This window comes from Neolamprologus multifasciatus, chromosome 3 (genome assembly GCF_963576455.1).
Source record: "Neolamprologus multifasciatus chromosome 3, fNeoMul1.2, whole genome shotgun sequence".
NCBI lineage: Eukaryota > Metazoa > Chordata > Actinopteri > Cichliformes > Cichlidae > Neolamprologus > Neolamprologus multifasciatus.
Window position 1 is genome coordinate 8,711,118 of NC_140441.1, and position 21,764 is coordinate 8,732,881.

Here is a 21,764-nt window from a genome sequence, read left to right on the forward strand (position 1 = left end):
AAAGCTGGAAAATCAGAATAACTGTCATGTTTCATGATTATGTCTGTAGGTTCTCAGTCATCCAGGTCATCGTAGTCATGATTATGTCCTCCTGAAACCCAGCCTATTCATTGTGTCCTCTGTAGTAGACAAGTGTTAAAGTGAAAGACATTTTTTCCTCGGTCCTCAGGAGGATATGTAACAGCAGCAATAAGTTTTCATTTTGGATGATAAAGTGCTCAGCTGTAGTAAATATTAAACACAGCAGTTTGTGAACTTTGTGTCATAGATAACTTCCCACACAGCAAGCAGGTCTGACCCAGTGGCCCTTTGCTGTGCTGCTGTGGAATACAGCCAGAGATAAATAACAGGTATGATTCAGTGCAGAGAGATCTATTAACACATAGTGAGTGAGAAAAGTGACTGAAGAAGAAACACAATGCATCATGGGAATCCCCCATGCAGCCTACACCTATTGCAGGATAGCATAGCACGGTGGTTCCCAAACTTTTTTTGCTGGGCCCCCCTTTGTTTTACAAGAAAATGTTCGCGCCCCCCTTGCGAACACATCCTCCAACCACACACACCCATATTTTGCTCCATTGCTGTTTATTTCACACCTCAAACATTTATTAAGCAAATACAAGTAATCTGCAATAAATTACAGGCAGTAAGAAATTAAACTACTAACTCTTTTACGCTACGTCCGCACCTACGCGGGTATTTTTGAAAACGCAGCTGTTTCGTCCACACGTAAACGGCGTTTCGAATCACCGAGAACGGAGATTTTTAAAAACTCCTTTTTTGCGTTTACGTGTGGACGAGGAATACAGAGTTCGTCACGCAACGTCAAAGGTATGTGCCTTTTTTCACGTCACGCTGTGCGCCACGTTATTGTTTCATCAATAAACAATCAAAGGACGACATCAAAGGATGAATTGCAGATAGAGATAAAATACTGTTAATCTGACTATCTGCAGGTTTTACATGCTTACATATACACACACAGTTACTGTCCCTCAATTTAGAAAGGCAGAGGCGTCACGGTGTAATTATTTTACATGTAGTTGTTTTTTTCCCTGTGTAATAATATTCAACATTGCTATCAATACATTTTTCAATCCCTCTGCAAAATGGGTTCAAAAACATAAACAACTGTTGGATGCTGTTTGTCCGTGATTTGAACAGGGGGAACAAATCATGGCAGGATCAGCCTCATATTATTTGTATCCCACTGTAACTTTACTGTATAAAGAGCTAACATCTCCAAAATGTCAGGAGTAGTTAGTCATTACAACAAGTGTTTGTGAACTAAAAATCAAGAATGTGGGATACTGTTTGTCCGTGATTTGAACAGCCCAGCGCTGCTCCCGATGAAGGGAAAACCAATTCTGCAGGTGAGACCTACCTCGGCACTTGTGCAGGTGAAGCCAAAGGGAAGACTCACCATATTTCTAGTTTTGGGCTTAGAATGAAGTTGGTTTGGAAACACATTCAGCTATGCTTCATCTCCTGCTTTGCGTTTCTGTGGGCGCCCCGTGATAGCAGTGTCTAAGCGTTTTGTCCACCCCCCTCCCTTTTTCATACCGCGCCCCCTCTGCAATGGCTCTGCGCCCCCCCTAGGGGGCGGGCCACACACTTTGGGAAGGTCTAGTCTAATTGATCGAATTGAAGATATGCTTCAGCATATTTTCTAGTCTTTGGTTTAGAATGAAGTTGGTTTGGAAACATATTCAGCGATGCTTCATCTCCTGATTTGCGTTTGTGGAGGTGTCCTGTGCTAGCAGTGTCCAAGCATTGTTTTTTTTGTTTTGTTTTTTTCCTTTTCATACCGCGCCCCCCCTCTGCAATGGCTCTGCGCCCCCCCAGGGGGCGGGCCCCACACTTTGGGAAGGTCTGGCGTAGCACATCTAGAGGTCTGTTTCACCCAGGTTCCTGACAACATCCTCCCACTGTCAGTGTGCAGTGTGTTGGTTTTGCTCTTCAGCACACATGCTACAGAGGGGGAACATCAGTTTGCTGTGGCACCTGTGGGGAAGGACTGGGTGAAACAGACCTCTAGTTAGGAGTACTGAGCATTTAACAAAGCCAAAATAATTTTCTAGCCTGTCATAGTTGTTGTAAATGATTTGTGGGTGTCCTACAGGATAAGCTTTTTTAGACTGCACTGTGGGATAGAGGTAAAGTCATAGTAAAATATTTTTTCATCACATGTAGTCTTGTGGTACAGTTTCATGGCATTGGTGTACCCTCCAAAGAGTCCGTCTCGAGAGTTCGCACGTTCTGGCTTTCTGTATATGTGCTCGAAAGCCAAAACTTCGGGGTCTGTCTGTTTCAAGGCAGCCCATTCACACTCCCACATCACGACCACATTCACACTGTGTTGTGATGTCAACGCATCCACTTTATCACAAAATATGCGATGCAGCAGTCCATAGGATGCCTTAAGAAACGTGTGCAGCCATCATTGCGTTGCATAAAATGGCTTCACAGGCAAGGATATTGTGGCTAAGATTGCACCTAAATCAACAATTTATAGGATCATAAAGAACTTCAAGGAAAGAGGTTCAATTCTTGTTAAGAAGGCTTCAGGGCGTCTAAGAAAGTCCAGCAAGCACCAGGATCGTCTCCTAAAGAGGATTCAGCTGCGGGATTGGAATGCAAGTGCAAGTGCAGAGCTTGCTCAGAAATGGCAGCGGGCAGGTGTGAGCGCATCTGCACACACAGTGAGGAGAAGACTTTTGGAAGACTGCCTGGTATCAAGAAGGGCAGCAAAGAAGCCACTTCTCTCCAAAAAAAAAAAAAAACATCAGGGACAGATTGATCTTCTGCAGAAAGTATGGTGAATGGACTGCTGAGGGCTGGGGCAAAGTCATATTCTCTGATGAAGCCTCTTTCCGATTGCTTGGGGCATCTGGAAAAAGGCTTGTCCAGACAAAAAAAGGTGAGCGCTATGTGTCATGCCAACAGTAAAGCATCCTGAGACCATTCATGTGTGGGGTTGCTTCTCATCCAAGGGAGTGGGCTCACTCACAATTGTGCCCAAAACACAGCCATGAATAAAGAATGGTACCAAAACACCCTCCAACAGCAACTTTTTCCAACAATCCAACAACAGTTTGGTGAAGAACAATGCATTTTCCAGCACGATGGAGCACCGTGCCATCAGGCAAAAGTGATAACTAAGTGGCTCGGGGACCAAAACTTTGAAATTTTGGGTCCACGGCAGGGCTCTAGAGTGCGACAAATTTGGGCACAAATGCAACTCTCCGTGTAGTCAACAACAGACACACATTATGCCCCTATGGTGGACTAAACAAATTAGAGATAGTCAGGGGCGGGACCTCTCTGATTGGCCGTGGTCAATTTGAAATGCAGGTGGAAGAGGGAGGTGAGTAGCTTGAATAAAGCGAAATCGAAATCATTAAATCCTGAATTTACTTTTAAATATAACTGTGTTTTGCCAGAAACGGCAGATTCTCAGATTAAAGCTCACAAAACTATTTCAACAACCACCAAACAGCAAATGAGAGCAGGTGCACGGATTCCACACAAAGACGTAAACACAGAGCAGACCCGACCAATCAGAATTAGCTTTCTCTTTCTCGGCTTTCTCACCCGACGGCCCGTACACGGACACGCTGTCGGAGCTCTGTGTTTACATCTTTTTGCACTAGATTCTGAGCTGCAGGTATTAGCTGTGTCTGAATTCAGGGGAAGGATGCTTAAAATGCCATATTTGGAGATAATGACGTCACAGCGATGCGACGAAGGCTGTCCGAATTCAAAGACTGCTCAAATTGTGGCGACAAATCCGTCCTACTTTGCCCCGAATTGTAAGGATGGGTCCGATGTATCCTTCGTGTCCTACTATATCCCAGGATTCATTGCGGGTCATAGAGGAGATTTGTTTCTGATAACGATGGTGGTCAAAGAGTTTCACAGAGTCGTGCGTCCACATTGAAACGGGTGAAAACTCTTACGTTCCAGTCCTGGAACCAAAAGCAAGTGAGAATTAAAGAATTTGAAGAAAAGCTATCTGGAGCATGTACAAACTGATATTCATCTTTTTTAGGTCAGTCAAAATTGAGAGCAATCAAAACAACCGCTGTATAATGCACTCAGCTAGCTTTGTTTATTTGGTCACATGACTGCATCACATGACTAAAATACATAATTGTTTTAGAAAGTCTGCATTTTCGTGTGTCCACACTGCGACGGGACCGCTGCATTTTTAAATGTATGCGTTTTTGAGAGCGTTTTCAAAACGCTGCATTTTTCCTTGAGGAAAGCAAGTGTGGACGGGAGGTCAAAACAGATCTCTCAGGTATGTACCAGCTCACTCCCGGTGGCTACTTGGCGGAGCCTGGCACCTGTTGCTCAGTCAGGCCTCTTCCAGGGCGTAGGGGGCCCTGCGCCTCTTCCGGCCTGCGTCTCAGTTCACTCTGGCACAGCTGGCAGCCGGCAGAGCCGGCGGGCACGCCAGTGCAGCCCCCACTGGCTTCTGCTCCGTGGCTACTGGGTGACCCCTCGTCTGGGGCTCTCCTCAGCTCTTCCCAGGAGGGTGGCACGGATGCCCCTCCGGTGGTCCTCCTTGGGCTCTTGCACTCTGGGGCCTCTGGATGTCTGGAGCCTGGATCTCCTCCATGCCTGCTTCATTCCCTGGGGGACGGGGCTAAGGCTCTCTACATCCTCTAGCAGACCGTTACATGGGGAAACCTTTTAATCAATGTCTGTGGAGCTGCATCTCCAGCAGGGCATGTTCTTAAAGCTGCCTTTCCTACACATTTCTCTGCTATTATTTAATCATTTTGTAACTGATGTGCTATGAGTCCACTGATCTTTGCATCACTTCTCATCACACTAAGTGACTTGGACAAGATGATAAACAGACTCACATGCTTAAGATGTTGTCTACTCTTCATGAGCTCTCTTGTATTTGTGTTAGTAGGGTTAATGCATGTTCTGCTTGTGTGTGTGATTTTGTATGTTTCTTTTTGCAGTGTTTCAGACTCCTTCACAATTTTCCCACTTAAGCAGTCAGTTTTGTTTTTCCCAGGTTTGCTAACCCAAATTTTGATTTCCCAGATTAAACACCAGCACTCCTCTGTGTTCTACCTACTCTCACTCTTTTGTCCTCTCCCACTTCAACAGTCCAATAGCTGGCAGTTCTTCTTCAGCTTTGTCCTGTGTTTCACTGTCTCTTCTTGCCATTTTCTCCAAAGGTGGCAAATGTCAAACTCCAACAATCTCCTCAGTTCTCCTCAAAAGGTCTTTTCACATGCACAGTGAATTTGCAGCTTGTTGGGAACACAGTGCTATTCATCCAATCAGGCAGGATGATGGGTTTGCTCTTCTTCTCTGATGCTGTTTGTCCACACTGCTGCTGCTGCTTGCTGGGACTCTTTGCCCAGGACTTTGCTGCTGTCTCTTTATCTGCCATGTTATTGCTCTTTGGAGCTGCATTGCTTGTCTTCAGGGAGGAGTGAGAGCTCGCTTGTGAGTTTGAGAGACACATGGTGCTGTAAATAAGTTAGCCAGAAACCTGGCCTGAATGTTTCTAATGATGTTAAACTATAACTTTCTTCCGACCGCTGCATGTGGAAAATTGATTCAGGTCTGCTTGTCACCTGAAAGTGACAAACTAAAACATGTTCATTATTATTATCACTGCTTAACCAACACACACAATTCTCTCTCTCTCTGTTTTTGTGAACAGTCCTTTCTTAAAAGCAGAAAATGAGATTGTAGTTGCTCTTGGCTGATCAACACAAAACCTTTTTCCTATGATTATTTTTCATCTACAATGTAAATTTTGTCTCTTTTTTACTCTTTTTTTTTTTTTACAATAGCTGGTGACCTGCAGAATCACCGCTCTCACAATCAGAGGCAATTACTTTTACACAGCGCACAAAAACACTGTGACGTCAGACACATTCACACTCACTTTTTTCATCTGCGTAAATAAATCATTTGGCCAATGGCATGTGCTATTGTGATCCATAAATATAATCACAAGTTTATTTAACTATTTTTCAACCCAACAAAACAAATAAACAAAAACATGATGCTATGAACACTCTACACACATGAGTCAAGATGCAGGAAAACTGCTCACGGAAACGCTGCACACTCCAGTTATCACAGTTATCACAGTTCTGTTTTCCTCTCTTTGAAGAGTTCTTAGCCAGCTCCTGATCTGATAATGTGTAGCTTGCTCATCGGCTCAGAAAAGACCAAAACGCAACCTCACACAGTGGTTGCGTGCTTTGCCCACAGTGGCAAAGACTTGCACTTTCATATTCAATTCAGCTTCTCCGTCATGTAGTTTTCAGCTGCTTCATACAGGGTTCAGCATATTAGTTGTTATTATAGGTTTGCTCTATATCTCAGTAAAGTCTCATCCAGGATGACAGGTTTTCAAACAGGTCAAGTGCCTCTATGCACTTAATTAGTTAAAATATTTACCTATTTTACTTCATATGTCATTGTGCTGAATTTGAGCAACCCTAAGCTTAATGCAGATTACTTTCAACAATTATCCACCTCACATCATAACTGACTGAGGTGCCTCTTCATATTAATATTATTTTATCATTAACACCAGTTTACAGGTTGTTATCCTCGCTATTATTAGTATGAATACATTAAAGATAAGTTGTAATTTAATTTTGCCGTTCGTTTATTTTTCATTATTCAGTCGGGTCTGTTTCCAACCCTTTTTAAACTACTTTAAACTACTTTGATCTCCACGTATAAACACTCATTTGTCCGGCGCCTGGACATTTTTCTCTAACCACTGCTCGTCAGCAGTGAGTTTAGTGGGCTGATTACCCATTATCACACAACTGCAGAGCCGTCTCTGGCACGAGACGCGGGGGTGGTTGCTGACACACCCTTCTACTTCATACTACTCATGAAGCGGTGCCAGTTTTATGGGATGAAACCCAACCTTTCCCCTTTGTCACCAGTACTTGAGCTCCTTACAGTAAATAAAAAGACAGTAACAAAGGAAGTAGTTCAGCATCTTACTGTGCTGTAAAAAAAAATCACTTACTTCCGACACACAAACATTTATACACAGTCGCGCAGATCTTTACGGCGGATCACTACTAAACCCTTACGGCGGGTGAGACCTTTAACGTGTTTTACTTTACAATCCTTTCGGCGGATTAGTCCTATGAACCCTTACAGTGGGTTAACCTTATTACACGTATTTTTTAAAATCCGTACAGTGGATTAGACTGTCAAACCCTTTCGGCGGGTGAAACCTATTTCTGTTTTACGCGAGTGTGATTGAGTGGATTCTTTTACCTTTCCAAGATCTCTCCGTCTATGTTTGAGGTCTTTCACTGGATCCCAGCGTCGTGGACCACTGATAAGAACACCGGCCACTCCTTCCATGGAGGAGGATGTCAAAAAACCTCGGTGCGGGGTCCCAATGACGACAGGATACAGCGTAGATCTCTGGTTTGGCGTCACAACAATTGAGTTGCTTTTTCCAAATCCGGCTCGAAGGACCAAGAAATGTGAGGAGAAAAACCTCAGAAACGCAAAGAATCACAGGCCCAGAGTTAATTCATGTACATGGACGATTGCCTAACACTTTCCGTCGACTACAGAAAGTGTAGGCAAAGCGCGCCAGGCATTCACTCAGAGTTTATTATATACTGTCCTCTCACGTAACACTCATGGGTGGAGTACAAGTTAGGAAAAAACAACTTCTTATCTGCTCCTTGCATACGAGGCTGCACAGGATGCAAGCTTGCAAGACGAAGATGGACAAGTTGATTAACGATCTTGTAGTGGGTTAAAACAATACATGTGGGTGTTTGTCTAAACTTGAGCAGACACTTTGTTTTTGCTGACACGCTATATACAGGCGTCACTACGCAATTCAAATAAGGCTTAAACATAAACAATTATCACAGTTAAATAAAGATAATAAAGTAATATAATTCAAAATCTTTCAACATCACTACTTACAACTCTGGATATTGTAGCTCCTGTGAAAAATAAGTCCTCAAATCAGAAGTATTTGACTCTGTAGTATAATTCACAAACACGTACCCTAAAGCAGATAACTTGTTATTTCCAAAATACAAATTTAGAAGATCATCATTTAGCGTGGAGAAATCATTTGTTGCTTTATAAGAAAGCCCTCCGTAAGCTAGAACATCTTACTATTCATCACGGATTGAAGAAAATAAGAATAAACGTACTCTCCAAAAGTTGATTCTGTTCATTTGGACATAGCGTTTTCAGTGGGACAAACGTTTCGTCACTCATCCAAGTGATTTCTTCAGTCTCAGCTGACTGCAGGTTTCCCCAATCTTATAAACAGTACATTTGCATAATGACTGAAACCAGCCCACTGAAGGAACAATGGGCTGTGAGGTCAGTTCCTTCATCATAATTATGCAAATTCTCATAACCATTGATCAACAACCAGTGATCAAAGACCACTGATCAGGTTGTTTGGTTTCCAATCATAAAATGATTATGTTTGTTTTTGCATTAGAACATTAGTATATCTGTGATGTACTTGAAGTCAGCCAGTTGAGCCTCCATCTACATGTCCTCCAACTTCTTTCTCAGCAGCCCAGGCTGGATCGTATTAAAGTAAAGGCATTAGAGAACTCGAACAACATTAAACAAACTGTAATGCTGGGTCTATAGAGGGAGTAATACGCTCCCTGCAGCAGATGTATCACTGCATTATCCACCCCCAAGTGGGACTGGTGTGCAAACTGCTAAAAGTCATGTGACTTGCTCACCAGGGGTCTGAGGTGTTCCATGATAACCTTCATAATATGAAGCCACAGTACATCAGTCCTTATGCAAGATACTAACCCCATGTTGCTCTCCGATGCATCCATCAGAGTGTGAATGTGTATGAATGTTAGATAGGCACTAACAGCTTAGTAAAAGTGCTGTGTGATTGGATGAATAAATTAGTTGTATAAAGTGCTTTGGGTGCTCAGATAGAGTAGAAAAGCACTATATAAGAACTGGTCCATTTACCTCTTTGGTGGGAATAGAGTTGTCAGTGTCATATACACTCTGTTAAACCATCAATGTCTCTGCCATGTGTTTCATCATTTGTTTATATGACTGTAATACATTTATTAATAACCTGAGAGTTTATCCACTTGTCACTGATGGGTCTGTCTAGCACAACCCCTCGCTGGAACGAGACAATTCAACAGTTTCTCTGTTACTATCAATAACTAGCCGGTCTTCGTTTCTTCCTCTGTGAAAAGTTTGGGTGTCATCCTCGACAGTACTCTATCTTTCAATTCAAACATTAATAATGTCACTCAGTCCGCATATTTTAAATTGCGCAACATTAATTGTCTTCGTCCTTTTCTCACCCCACATGCCACTGCCATTCTTGTCCACAGCCTTGTTACTTCCCGGATTGATTATTGTAATTCACTTCTTTTTGGTCTTACTCAAAAATCCATCCACAAGCTCCAACGCATCCAGAACTCTGCTGCCTGTATCATCACTAGGACCCCTTCTATCCATCACATCACTCCTGTCCTGCAGCAGCTTCATTGGCTCCTGGTCAAATATCGTATCAATTTCAAAATACTCTTGTACACATTTAAGGCTATTCATCATCTCTCCCCTCCATATCTTTCTGATCTGGTTAAGATCACCGCCCCATCTCGTTGTCTCAGATCTACTTCTTCCCTTTCACTCTCCGTCCCCTCCCCCCGTCTTGCCACCATGGGGAGCAGGGCTTTCAGCTGCTCTGCTCCACGACTCTGGAATTCCCTACCTCCTCTCTCTTTAAGTCCCAACTCAAAACTCACTTGTTCAAAATAGCTTATCCCATATAACCTCTTCATTCTGCTATTTTAAATTTGTTTATGTCTTGTGCTTTTATGATTGTGTAAACTGCTTGCTTTTATGTTGCTTTTTATTCTGTGTACAGTGACCTTGAGTGTTTTGAAGGGCGCCTTCAAATAAAATGTATTATTAATTCAACTACAACAGTGCCGTTCCTTCGCTTGACCCCAGTTGCTCTTGTCTGCTCCCTCGTAACACTGCTCTTTTATTGAGGTTACATGAATATGCATAAGTTATGTACATAAGTTATGTAAAATATGACATTTTACATTGGCGTACACGTAAACAAAGGGTACCTTGTCTGTGTGTCGTGTAGGTGTGTGTGTGTGTGTGTGTGTGGGGGGGGGCACTTATACTAAAACAGACATAGATGTGTTTATCCTACCATAAAGCAATAAAATAAGGTACGACCTTAGGATCTGTGTGTGCATGCCAGAGCACTCTGGAAGGCACACAGAGTCTTTACAGACTGCTAAGGATCAAACCTCTATCATTATGCAATCAAACTCTATGCATATATGGGTAAATATTTCTAAGCATAAATGACAATCCAACAATATAAACCTGACAGTCATTTGACATGACCAGAACTGAAACAGAATAGTTTTAATTATATTTGGTGGTGGTTTAAAAGTCTTCCTTCTTATTCCCGCTCTGCCAACTCTCAGCCTCATTCTGTCTCTGCGCTTCCTCCTAGCCTACAACAGCTAGAGCTTCAAGTCAGGGTCTTCTCTTTCATGTCCCTTGCAACATTCTGCTTTTTCACAGGCCTCTGCTCTCTGTTGGCCATCAACACCCGTAAGCCTAGCACAGGCTCTTCTCACCCACAATTTTCAGCCTCTTGAAGGCTCTTTGTTATGTCAGCATTCAGCAGCCCCAAGCATTAACGCAGGCTCTTCTTCTCTCCTGGCTTCTTTGCCAAATCTCAGTCCTATCACTGACACTCCTTCTCTATTTCTGCTCCAGCTGTTGTCACATCTTGTTTCAGTTTCTTTCCACCCTCCTGGCCCCCTTTATCTCTCAAGCCTCGTTGCAGGCTCATTCTGTACTCTGCTGATCTAGCCCTTGCTAACCAGACCTTTCCCAGCTTTCTTGTGCTGTGCATTATTGTGAATGCACTTATGTCCCATTCTTTGTAGGTCAGGAGTCACAGTAAGATTGCCCTCCTTTTCTTTCCGGCTCTAATCCCTATCACTGCCGAGATGGGCCATCGGAGTCTGCCAAATACCTCTATAAAAATTGTGTACATCAACAAATCATGTTCATTCTTTGTAATGATCTCTCTTTATTTAACTGGCCTCCAGGCCACTTTTGACAGAGCATCTGGTAATACAGGAAACTAAAACAACTTTAATAATAAACATTTACAAAACAAATTTGGAGGATTATTATTTTTCTACTAGTCTTAAAATACATCTTGTAAATTTTCAGGGAAATATAGACCTTACATTTCTTGATTTCAGACTTTTGATGGAACCATGCTTTTCACTCACACACAATGTAACACATACAATGATTGTGATGGTTTTAACACTTGAACCAAAAACACACTTTCAGTACAGTGGATGTCTAGGTCTGGGGTCTTAACTTTCTGTTGAGGGAGTCATTTCCAATTTCAATGATGTGTCTCATGGCGTTCATTATTATAGCATCAATGTCAGGATTCAGTTCTCTTTCTGAGTGGTAGTTCTTCACTGGAAAAATACAGTTAATAGGGATGCCCACACCTTTGCTGAACAGCTCAATCTAAATGAAAAAACAAACAAGAAATAGAAAAAATATGAGAATTATTTTGACAGTTTAATTATAATGCATTCCTGTATAAAGTTCTATTAAAATAATGTACCCTTTGCTGCAGAGATTGGCTCCTGTAGACATTTGTCACATCATGATTTATCTCAGGAAAAGCCTCGTCAATTTTGGTGAAAATTGCCACTTGTGGAATCTCTGACAAAATAAAATACAAATATTGGGTGAATGGATTGTGATGTGAGATAAGTGTTTCCTAACACTTCTAGTTGTACATAAAAGACGGTGGTCCAATTCTATCTGTAGTGATGTGCGATACCTCTGATTTCCTTTCCGATCCGATACCAAGTAATATTCAGGGTGGTATCGACGATACTGATCCGATACCGATACTTTGTACAAAAACGTATTTTATTTATTGTATCTCAAATTATAGCATCATAATGATTACAGGACATCAGATTACTTGTTCTTATCACTTAATAATGCAGAGTTCATCATATAGAAATAAAAAACTGAAGTTGTGCGCTATTTGAACACCTTGCCTGCCTGCAGCACTAAAGGACTCCATGAGAGACTCTGTCTCGCCCTAGCAGCACCTGTCCCTCTCCTCCTCTTCAGTTCACCTCAACATACGCTCGTCATATTCTGTGATATGATTTACTCTGAGGTGTTTTACAAGGTTAATGATGTTGCCACAACCATACATGCCAACCCTCCCGATTTTTCCGACAATCCCGAATTTCAGTGCCCCTCCCGAAAATCTCCTGGAGCCACCATTCTCCCGAATTTTTCCCGATTTTCCACCCGGACAACAAAATTGAAAAATCATATGCAGAATTCATAGCGCGGCCCAGCCAATTCCAGTTTCCAACAATGACGGCAGCGACTTTTTTTAATATTACTCTCATTTCTCTTTCTGGGTTGCAAATTTTTTTAAACATATTTTCAGGTGAGAATGTAGCTGTGTAAACTTCAAATATCTGAGCCGACTGACACATCGTCTTCAAACCCCCGCGGTCTTTCACTACTCGGGTTAAACATGATATATAAGTCACTTAGATAACTTAAAAATGTTATTGTTGTTTTCAGTGTTTTATTTGTTCGTGAGTAAATCGGTTTGGCTGAGATTAAAGTTATTAGATTAGATTAAATTAAATTTAACTTTATTAATCCCTCGGGTGGGTTCCTCCGGGGTTTTCACTCAGCTGAATAAACATCAAACAGAAAAATGATTAAACAGAAGAGTGAGGCGGTCGAGAATTTACGTCAGTGCCCGGTTATATTTTAGATAGCAAGGAGCAGACGGGAGCGTTTCACTCCACCGAGGGAGCTCGTGACCTACTACCCGGCTTTCTTTAGACCGCTAAGGCCGGGTCCTCAGGTGGAAGCAGCCTCTGAATTTGGACACCCCCGCTGTTCCCGGGCCGGCCAATAATAATGCCCTTCTGGTGTCTCCCTATTATGTCCACAACACCTCACTCTTGGAGCACTTTTTTGCCACATGTATCGCAAACCATGTCTCAGCTGTTTGTGGAGGTAAAATAAGTCCGCGCATGACTCCAATTACGCTCAGCCATTGTTGTGAGTGCGCACGCCAAGGGGCGAGAAGGGTCTGGCTGCAGCCACTGGGGAGCGCCATATTGGGACCTCCACACTAACCGGAAACACGTGACCTCCACAGTAGGCGGAAATACGTTCCCGCATGGATTTTTTATTTTTTTTGTCTCGTTCCTGCATGGATCATTAACCTTGCAAATCGATCGTAAAGGTTGGTACATAGTCTTCCATGTATAAATTTGCTGTTAATAATTATATAATTCTAGGAATCATCTACTTTGCTTACACTGATGTTGGCACTTTGTTAGCGTTACAACAACTGTCATACCCCCGAGGTATCTAAACTTAAGTAAGGAATGTGTGCACTTTTAACACCTCTGACTAGCATTTAGTGGTCCCTTTCAAACGGATTAGATTTTTGTTTGTTATTGAACAAATTCACTTCACTGCTTTTCACTGTCTGACATCAAGGCACATTGTTCCATTTACTGCATATTGCGCTTTATTCATGTGTCTCATTCCACCTACATCAACATTGTAAAGTTTGTCACAAAGAGATTTATACATTTATAAATACTAATATTCTCTATTCCATTCTGTTCTGCTTTTTTATTGCCCAGATTTTAGTTAGCCTTTGTTAAATTATCTGTTATATGTCAATAGATACGTATGTCACAAATAAAAGTGTCTTGTAAATTGTGTTTTTGTAAAGAATTTTCTCCCCAAATCTCTTACATGCTAACTGTAACGTGTTATTTCTGCTAAAACCTGAACTTAAATGTGTATATGATGTTTATCTGTTTTTCTCTCTGTTTTAGATATCAAATATCACATATCAAATTGGAATTCTGCCTCCAAGCCAGAATTGCAGGAATGCACCACGTGTTGGCTGTTTCACTGCCCTCTGTGCCCCACTTTCAGCCCTACTTTTAGGACAAAGATTGAGGAGCAAATAAATGGACACATTAAAAATGCTTTGCCTTTCAAAGGTCTGTTGGTATTAAGTATACCTCACAGTTAAAGTTATAAATATGCCCTTCTTTTCAGCACCTCTGCAGTCTCTTTGTTGACTTAAATGTTGCTTTTCATATTGTACAGTTCAGTGCATTCATCAGCAAGAGAAAAAAAGTGTGTTTTCATTAAATATTTTCTTTCTTGTTCACCACATTTCCTGACAGCTCTTGTGATCCACACCATTTTGCTTTCATTATTAAGGATGGCTTGGATATTTTTGTTAATATGTACAATCTGATTGTTAGATAAACTGATTGCATTCTATACAACTGCATTTAAATTACATGTTGTTGTTTTTCTTCTTTTTTTTTCTCTCTTACAGACATAATGATATGCCGGTGCACTTTCACTGCCCTGTCTGCAACATGACAGTCATACAGCGTGGGGATATGGCAAGTCAATTATTGTCATGTCAGCATTCAGGACTGCTCCCCACTGAACTCTCCGTGGAGCCCCATCTCCCTCTCCATGTCTTGTCTCCAGCATCTAAATCATTTTCTGAATCTTCGGTAGAACATTCATGTGCTCTACCCTCTGTGCTAAATGAAACTGTGGCTTGTGGAAAGTCCATGAAAATTAAATGCCCTCACTGTGGTCTTAGTCTCCTTACAAAAAAAACTTCAAGGCTGACATGATGAGGAGGCATTCAAACAGGTCAACAGATGTTTGCCTGGCCTGTCATCTGCAGTGTTTTTGTATAGAGGGACTTCTTCCTCTTTGTTTTTCAGTTTGCAGAGGACATGGAGCTCTTTTTACATGTGCTGACGAGCAGAGACTACAGGCCAATGCGATGTCTGACACTTAATGGACAGATGAAGGCACTGGCTGTTTGTTTGTGTTTTTTATGTGTTGTTGGGTTTTTTTTTTCAGTGTACAGAATTCCAATTAAGTGAACAACATTTTATAATAAGCTTGTTTTATGTCCATACTTATAGTAAAAAAAATTAGTGTAAATGTAACAGCATTGTTTATACTTCTAACTTCAAAGTCAAAAGCTTACAGTTGCTATTAACATTTATGTATTATCCTGTAATCAATAATATTTTTAGACATTTTACGAATCAACCCTCTGATCTGCACTTCTTTTTTTTGTGACTACTACACTGCAGTGGATCAAAAGAATGACGCAGGTTTGATCTTAAGGATCTAATATTGTGTGTGTTTGTGCATGACATTGCAACGCAAACATGTATTTGCAAGTTAGACTGGAATAAATTATGACGCATCAAATATTACACAGGCTACAGTGAATTTTTGTTGATACAGACTATTGAGCTTTGAGTTTCCCAGTCAAACTTAGCTTTGACCGCATGCTAACACTTTTACTCTTGTGCATTTCATAACAACACACCATAGCCAAAATATTAACAAAATATATATTAATAAAAGATTCAAAGCTGCAGCACATACAGCAACACATACTGTTAGTAAATGTGTCCTGGACTTTATGCAGGTACAGAAAGTGCTGCTGCTGTAAGTAAGCGTAACAGCTTCCAGATCACATATTTTTCTGGAAAGATGGCAAGAAGGGAATTGCTGCTCATTTCTACAGTCTCACAGATCTTGGAATACAAGCCTTTGTCCCATGAAAATCACTCCACAGTACTAAGAGTCCACTAAAACCTACAAATGAAGAGTCATCCTGGAAGAAATAGAGCGAACACTAGTGAACCTCAACAACTGCAGGACAGCCTTGTCCCCGATGCTTATATATGAAAAAAAATAAATAGGAAGATTTATGAAACCATTAGGACTTCATCACCTTTTTATCTGAAACGTTACTGGTACTATATATAACCTAACTGGCATTTAAAGAGTAAAAAAAGAATGTAGATAAAATTTTGGTTTTGATGAAAAGGACTGAAGCTAATTTAAAGAGTCAAGTCGGTAAAAGTAGATAAATGTTTTAATAAATACACATTTTACAGCATTTTTTGAACATACACAAAAGTGGCCATTTTTGGCAACGAACAAGCTGAGAGAGAGTTTTATAGTTTTTGCTCTCCTTGAACAAAAATAATAGTGCATGATAATCAATGTGGATGTTAATCAATTAGATGTCCCAGACTCTACTATTAATAATACAGCAGTCCCTCGTTTATCGCGGGAGTTACATTCGCTACGCGAAGTAGGCAACTTTATTTTTTTACAATTATTAAAAATGTTTTAAGACTGTAAAACCCCTCACTACATGCTTTATACACTTTCCTCAGACATGCATGAACATTTTCACACTTTTCTCTTTTGTTTAAACACTCGTAAAGTTCAACCCATCATAGAAACATAAGTCCAGTATCATAAAACGAAACCGTGCAAAACGTTTCGTGGGCAGATTTATATAAATTCGACGAGCTACGACAAAATAAAATGATGCAAACTAAGACAAAAACGGTGGTATTTTGAAAATATAATAATAAACGCGAATTCGGCTGTGTAATTGTGCAACTTTATGAGCAGCGTCCTCCTGAAATACGCCAACAACATTGCGAGTAACGTCCTCCTCTCTGTTTCTTGACGCTCTCTGGTCGCTATGGTAACGCGTAAATAGTTCTTTCAAAATAAGACACACGACCACAACACAGTTAATGGAAAAGACCCAGGGAACCCGACTTAACAATTAAAAACCCTGAAAACCACACACCCGAGCCTAAACTCTCGCGGCCCGGTACCAAACGGCACTAGATTGATTGACGCACAAGCAATGTGCTGCAAAATAAATAAATAAATAAAAAATCTGAGAAACAGCATTGTACTAGAAAAGTGTGTTTGAAGGATAAAAAATGTAAAAAGTAATGACTACTTTATATTTATGAAAAAACCTTTATGCAGAAAAAGTAGCAAAAAAAAGAAAACAGAACACATGGACACTTTTGGCCACAAACAAGCTGAATGAATTGTGATGTTTTTTTAATAAACCCAGAGTGTCAAAAAAACAACTTAAAACCAAATTTATTTATCAGCAGTATCACTAGTAACAAAAACACAATTTAGTTTTCGTTGTCAAAGTCGATTTAACTGAATTTATGTGTTTCCGGTTACTGTGGTGGTCACGTGTTTCCGGTTAGTGTGGAGGTCGCAATATGGCGCTCCCCAGCTGCTGCAGCCAGATGCTGTTGCAAGGGGCTGCTAGACTTTTATACAGCCGTATTTCGTACATAACTATGAAAGGCGGAAGAGGAAGTACTTCCTTTGAATGTAGACAATCCGAATGTTATTGTTTCTTTCCACTGTGTTCCTGTTAATGATAAACTACAAATTTACTCTAAATTACTAAAATATTAATATTTTAATATGAGGAGACTCATGAAAATTTGATAAATTCCAAATGACTGTGATTTGTGAACTGTGATTATAACTGTGAATCCAAAGACCAAGTACTTGGAGCTGCTGCGTGGCACATACGAGTCTGACGTTGGTGGAATAGTATTGACAGCTGAGATAATGTACAGGATATACAGGGGGAAACTGTGGGTGTTTTAGCAAAGGAACTGATGTGCTGTGGCTCCAATTGCTCAGTGTAGCTCTCTCTTAAACCCATCTTACAAACTCTGGTTTACACTCTGATCCTACCTACATTCTTCAGGTGGGTTAGGTTTGTATACTGTTTGTATATGCTTTATGTCTTTGTGCTGTGTGCCATTTTGCTCTTGTGAAGATAGCTCTTATTTGTTCAATTCTTCAGGTACTTTCATTTTCACTTATAAATGCTGAATAAGGCAAAAATAATCCTCTATTTTGACGAGCTCACGCAAGATACTTAAAAATACTTAGAAAAAATATTTCTAAACTCTCTATTAACACACTCACATACATTGAGCTCGTAGCTTAGTCATTATATATGTAAATTTGCATCTAATTACTTTGTTAATCACATATTTTGACTTCAGAAATTATACCATGAATATGTTATGTATGAGCTTACTAATTAATACATTTCTATCTGTATTTATAAATTATATACTAAGAAAGAGTAACACTTTATAAAGAAGGAATTAAGGACTGACTAATAGCTTAACAATGTGAATAAGTGTTATTCTTTATTGATTGGTGTTTACACTGAAATGGCAACAAACAATAACAAGTACTGATGGCTTACATTAGATTTTTTTTAAGGCAGTTAGTTCCCATTGTAAAAAGAAGAAGTAGTGATTTTTGCTCACCCAGCTCAGTGGCTTCATCTCTGACGTCCTGTATTGCTTCCACAGTGGCATCTTTCATCAGAGATACAGTGTTGGCATTAACAACACAAACCAAAACGTGCACTTTGTCGTTCTCAGTTGGAGTTCTGTTGTAGTATCTATCGCCTTTTGACAGTTTATTTTCAGGGTTGAACTAAAAGATAAAGAGTAAACATAAAACAAATAATGTAAAATGATGAATTACCAAAAATAATATGAAAATCTTTTCTTTTAACTGAACGTCGGAATTTTAAAAATGCAGTAACTCTACCACGTAACCATCTTTTATGCGGCCCTTCAGCGCCTGTTTGACATCTTTCACATGAATCCTTCTGTTTCTTGTGCTGGTTTTGTCTTTCAAGCCCACCATGTCATTTAGGACAAAAGGGTAAAAGGCATTTCCCTTTTCGATCTTGTAGGTTTTATACTGTGGATCACATATGGAGAATACATTTATTTATTGTAACATTCAAACACTCTCAGAAACAGGTCCCATAATGATTATAAATTCAGAAGAAATTTACAATCTATTGAGCTCTTGTTATTGTTATAACTTGTTGCCAACACAGCATCACCGCTGGGTTAGTGGAATTCCATACTGAGACTTCAAGGCAAAGACTTTTTAAGTTATTATTTTGGCCTTTTGAAACCAGAGGTGGTGAGCAAGGGGTGAATCTGATAGAGAAACTAAGGTGCCACTACTACTAGAAAGTGGCATTTGTACCACGAGCTGGTGAGGCAGGAGAGGCTAATAAAATTAGACAATAATAGCTATTGTATCTAGTAATAGCTAGTACTAATTAACTATTTCCACGTTAGCTCATTGACGCTACTGATAGGATAGGAACATGGTGCATTCATTCATTTATCTAATTCTAGTTCTCCACCACATGTTAACTTGGCATACATGACAGCAAAAGATAGATAAAAGCTTTCACCAACTTGCACATTCATGGATAAAGCCAGATCACTGCTCTGCCTACAAGTTATTTAGTGAGTCACATATTAACTGTTATTGGCATAGTTGTACTCTGTCCATACCTTTTTGGTGAAACAGTCACGAGAGTTAGCCACCAAAGCATCACAACGTATTCTCTTTTGTAAGACACTGTTTACAGAATTGATGAAACTAGATTTTCCAGCTCCAACTGGACCATGAAGGAGGATCCTAAGATTTTGTTCTTCAACCTCAGGTTTGTAGTTCTCCACAAAATGCTGATCAGTTGAGTTCTCTCTGCTTAGGAAAGGAAATATTGCATTATCTCACACCTTACATGGAAAAAAAATAATTAACATGGAACAACTGGGGAGTTTACTGACTAAACAGAGGAAATAATTCAAATGTATTTTTTTCTGTGAGCTTCACTCACCCATAGTTAATTTGCCTCCATGGTTTTTCAAGAACTGACATGAAACAATTTAAAGAGAAAATAATATTTATGTATAGTACATTTTTTATTGGATGACAACTCGTATGATTATAGCTTTTGAATAAACTTACGTAGAGATGGAGCAGCTGTTTTTGATGAAACAATTTAAAGAGAAAATAATATTTATGTATAGTACATTTTTTATTGGATGACAACTCGTATGATTATAGCTTTTGAATAAACTTACGTAGAGATGGAGCAGCTGTTTTTGAAGACGAAGAACCCATAACTAAAACACAAAGTATTTACTCTATTTAATTCAAAGTTTACAAACTTTACATAAACAATTTCATTTTTGCTTTGGATTAAAATGAACCTACCTTTGCTGGAAAAAAAACCCACCCAATGGCAGAATGTGAACCTATCTACAGTTTTAAAGTCTTGCAAATCTGTTTTTTCTTTCAATTTAGCAGAACATGTGACTTCTAGGACTTCCCCTTTGTCACAGTTTACTTTCATTTTCATCTTGTTTATAGATAACATGAAAACAGCAACATATTGATGTTTCCACTCTCACGTTTACTGAAAATATTTAATCTTACAGCCTAACAGTGTGCTGTGTCACTGTGTCTTAGTGATTTCTGGAAAATGATAAAATTTTAACTGTGGTTTTTCATTTGGTTGAGTTTGATATACTTCTATCATATAAAGTCATGTATTCCCACAAGGGGTTCTGCAAATTATTAGTTTTTTAAAACTTATAAGTAAGTAAAAAAAAAATTTATATAGCGCCTTTCTAGATAAAAGATCACAAAATGCTTCACACAAGGATAACAAAGTATAATTACTTTTAAAAATTAGGCCACCAGTGTTAATTTAGCCTACTGTAATATTCACCAAATGTATTTCCTAAATCAGCAACATGCAGGTAAACTCTAGTTGAGCTGCTTGGTGGTATCAGAAGAAAGATAGTCGCTTGTGATTTATGTCAAAAAAACACATAATAACTTTATTAAAACATTTGTAATTATAATTTGCATTGTTATCTGAAGATAATGTCGACACTTATGCATTTACATGAACTGGAAATAGCAGATTAAAGATTGCATGATAAATCTCTAAAAAGTTGATTCTGTTCATCTGGACGTAGCGTTTTGTCGGAGAAATGTTGGAACACAAACTGGGTGTCATCAGGACGCTACAACACAGAGCGAACACCATCCCCACTGACACAGCGGCCAGGAAGGCAGAAGAACAGCACATCAAGAAGGCCCTGAGTAAATGTGGTTATCCCAGCTGGACTTTTGTCAAAGCTGGGAAGGCGCCTAAAGAAAGCTCCAGCCAATCCAGGAGAGAAGGACAACCGCTGCCTACGTGAAAACCTGTAGTGATCCCGTATCTGTCAGGAGTATCGGAACAGTTGAGACGCATTTTTTCTAAACACCGGGTCTCTGTGACTTTTAAACCCCAAAACACGTTGCGCCGAAAACTGGTCCACCCCAAGGATCGGGTCCCCCGACACAAACAGTAACATAGTGTAGCTGTTAAGTGCCAGGAGGATTGCCAGGATTTATACATCGGGGAAACCAAACAACCTCTGGTGAAGCGGATGGCACAACACAGAAGAGCTACCTCGTCAGGCCAGGACTCTGCCGTCTATTTACACCTACAGGCTAGTGGACACTCTTTCAATGATGATGATGTACACATCCTGGATAGGGAGGAACACTGGTTTGAGCGCGGAGTCAAGGAGGCCATTTACGTGAAAAGTTCCTTCAATTCTTCTTCCTTCTTCTTCTGGTTTCAGTCATTATGCAAATGTACTGTTTATAAGATCTGGGGAAACCTGCAGTCAGCTGAGACTGAAGAAGTCACTTGGATGAGTGATGAAACGTTTCTCCCACAAAACGCTACATCCAGATGAACAGAATAAACTTTTTGGAGATTTACTTCCCTGGATGATTGAGAATGCATCAAGACATTGCATGATAAAGAAATGTGAATAAGTCAACCATTTGATGTAAAAGCCAGTTAATCTGAAACACAATTAAGGACA

At 40.0% G+C, this 21,764-nt stretch overlaps 2 protein-coding genes across 3 annotated transcripts in view; one reads left to right on the forward strand and one right to left on the reverse strand.

Moving 5' to 3' along the window:
* Window positions 1–21,764, forward strand: part of LOC146521438 (uncharacterized) — a 63,251-nt gene that overhangs the window by 6,009 nt on the left and 35,478 nt on the right. The gene's annotated exons all lie outside the window — the stretch shown is intronic.
* On the reverse strand, window positions 10,189–20,149 carry LOC146521439 (interferon-induced protein 44-like). 2 transcript variants are annotated; one of them, XM_085155098.1, is made up of 8 exons: window positions 20,089–20,149; window positions 19,956–19,997; window positions 19,709–19,742; window positions 19,380–19,575; window positions 18,610–18,765; window positions 18,321–18,492; window positions 11,684–11,784; window positions 10,189–11,583 (listed from the first exon to the last, which is right to left on the reverse strand). In XM_085155098.1, the coding sequence occupies exons 2-8, from the start codon at window positions 19,993–19,995 to the stop codon at window positions 11,407–11,409; spliced, it is 876 nt and encodes a 291-aa protein (XP_085011224.1). In that variant the 5' UTR covers window positions 19,996–19,997; window positions 20,089–20,149; the 3' UTR covers window positions 10,189–11,406. The 2 variants fall into 2 exon arrangements, with proteins under 2 accessions (XP_085011224.1, XP_085011225.1); XM_085155099.1 differs by having other exon boundaries at window positions 19,380–19,572; window positions 20,089–20,148.

Bases quoted from the DNA above. Each gene is read 5' to 3' on its own strand.
- LOC146521439 (XM_085155098.1), bottom strand. From the start codon at position 19,995: ATGGGTTCTTCGTCTTCAAAAACAGCTGCTCCATCTCTAC. The intron at 18,493-18,609 runs GTAGAGTTACTG...TTTATCTTTTAG, and splicing joins GCATAAAAGATGGTTACGTG to TTCAACCCTGAAAATAAACT. The intron at 11,584-11,683 runs GTACATTATTTT...TTTTTCATTTAG, and splicing joins GCCAATCTCTGCAGCAAAGG to ATTGAGCTGTTCAGCAAAGG.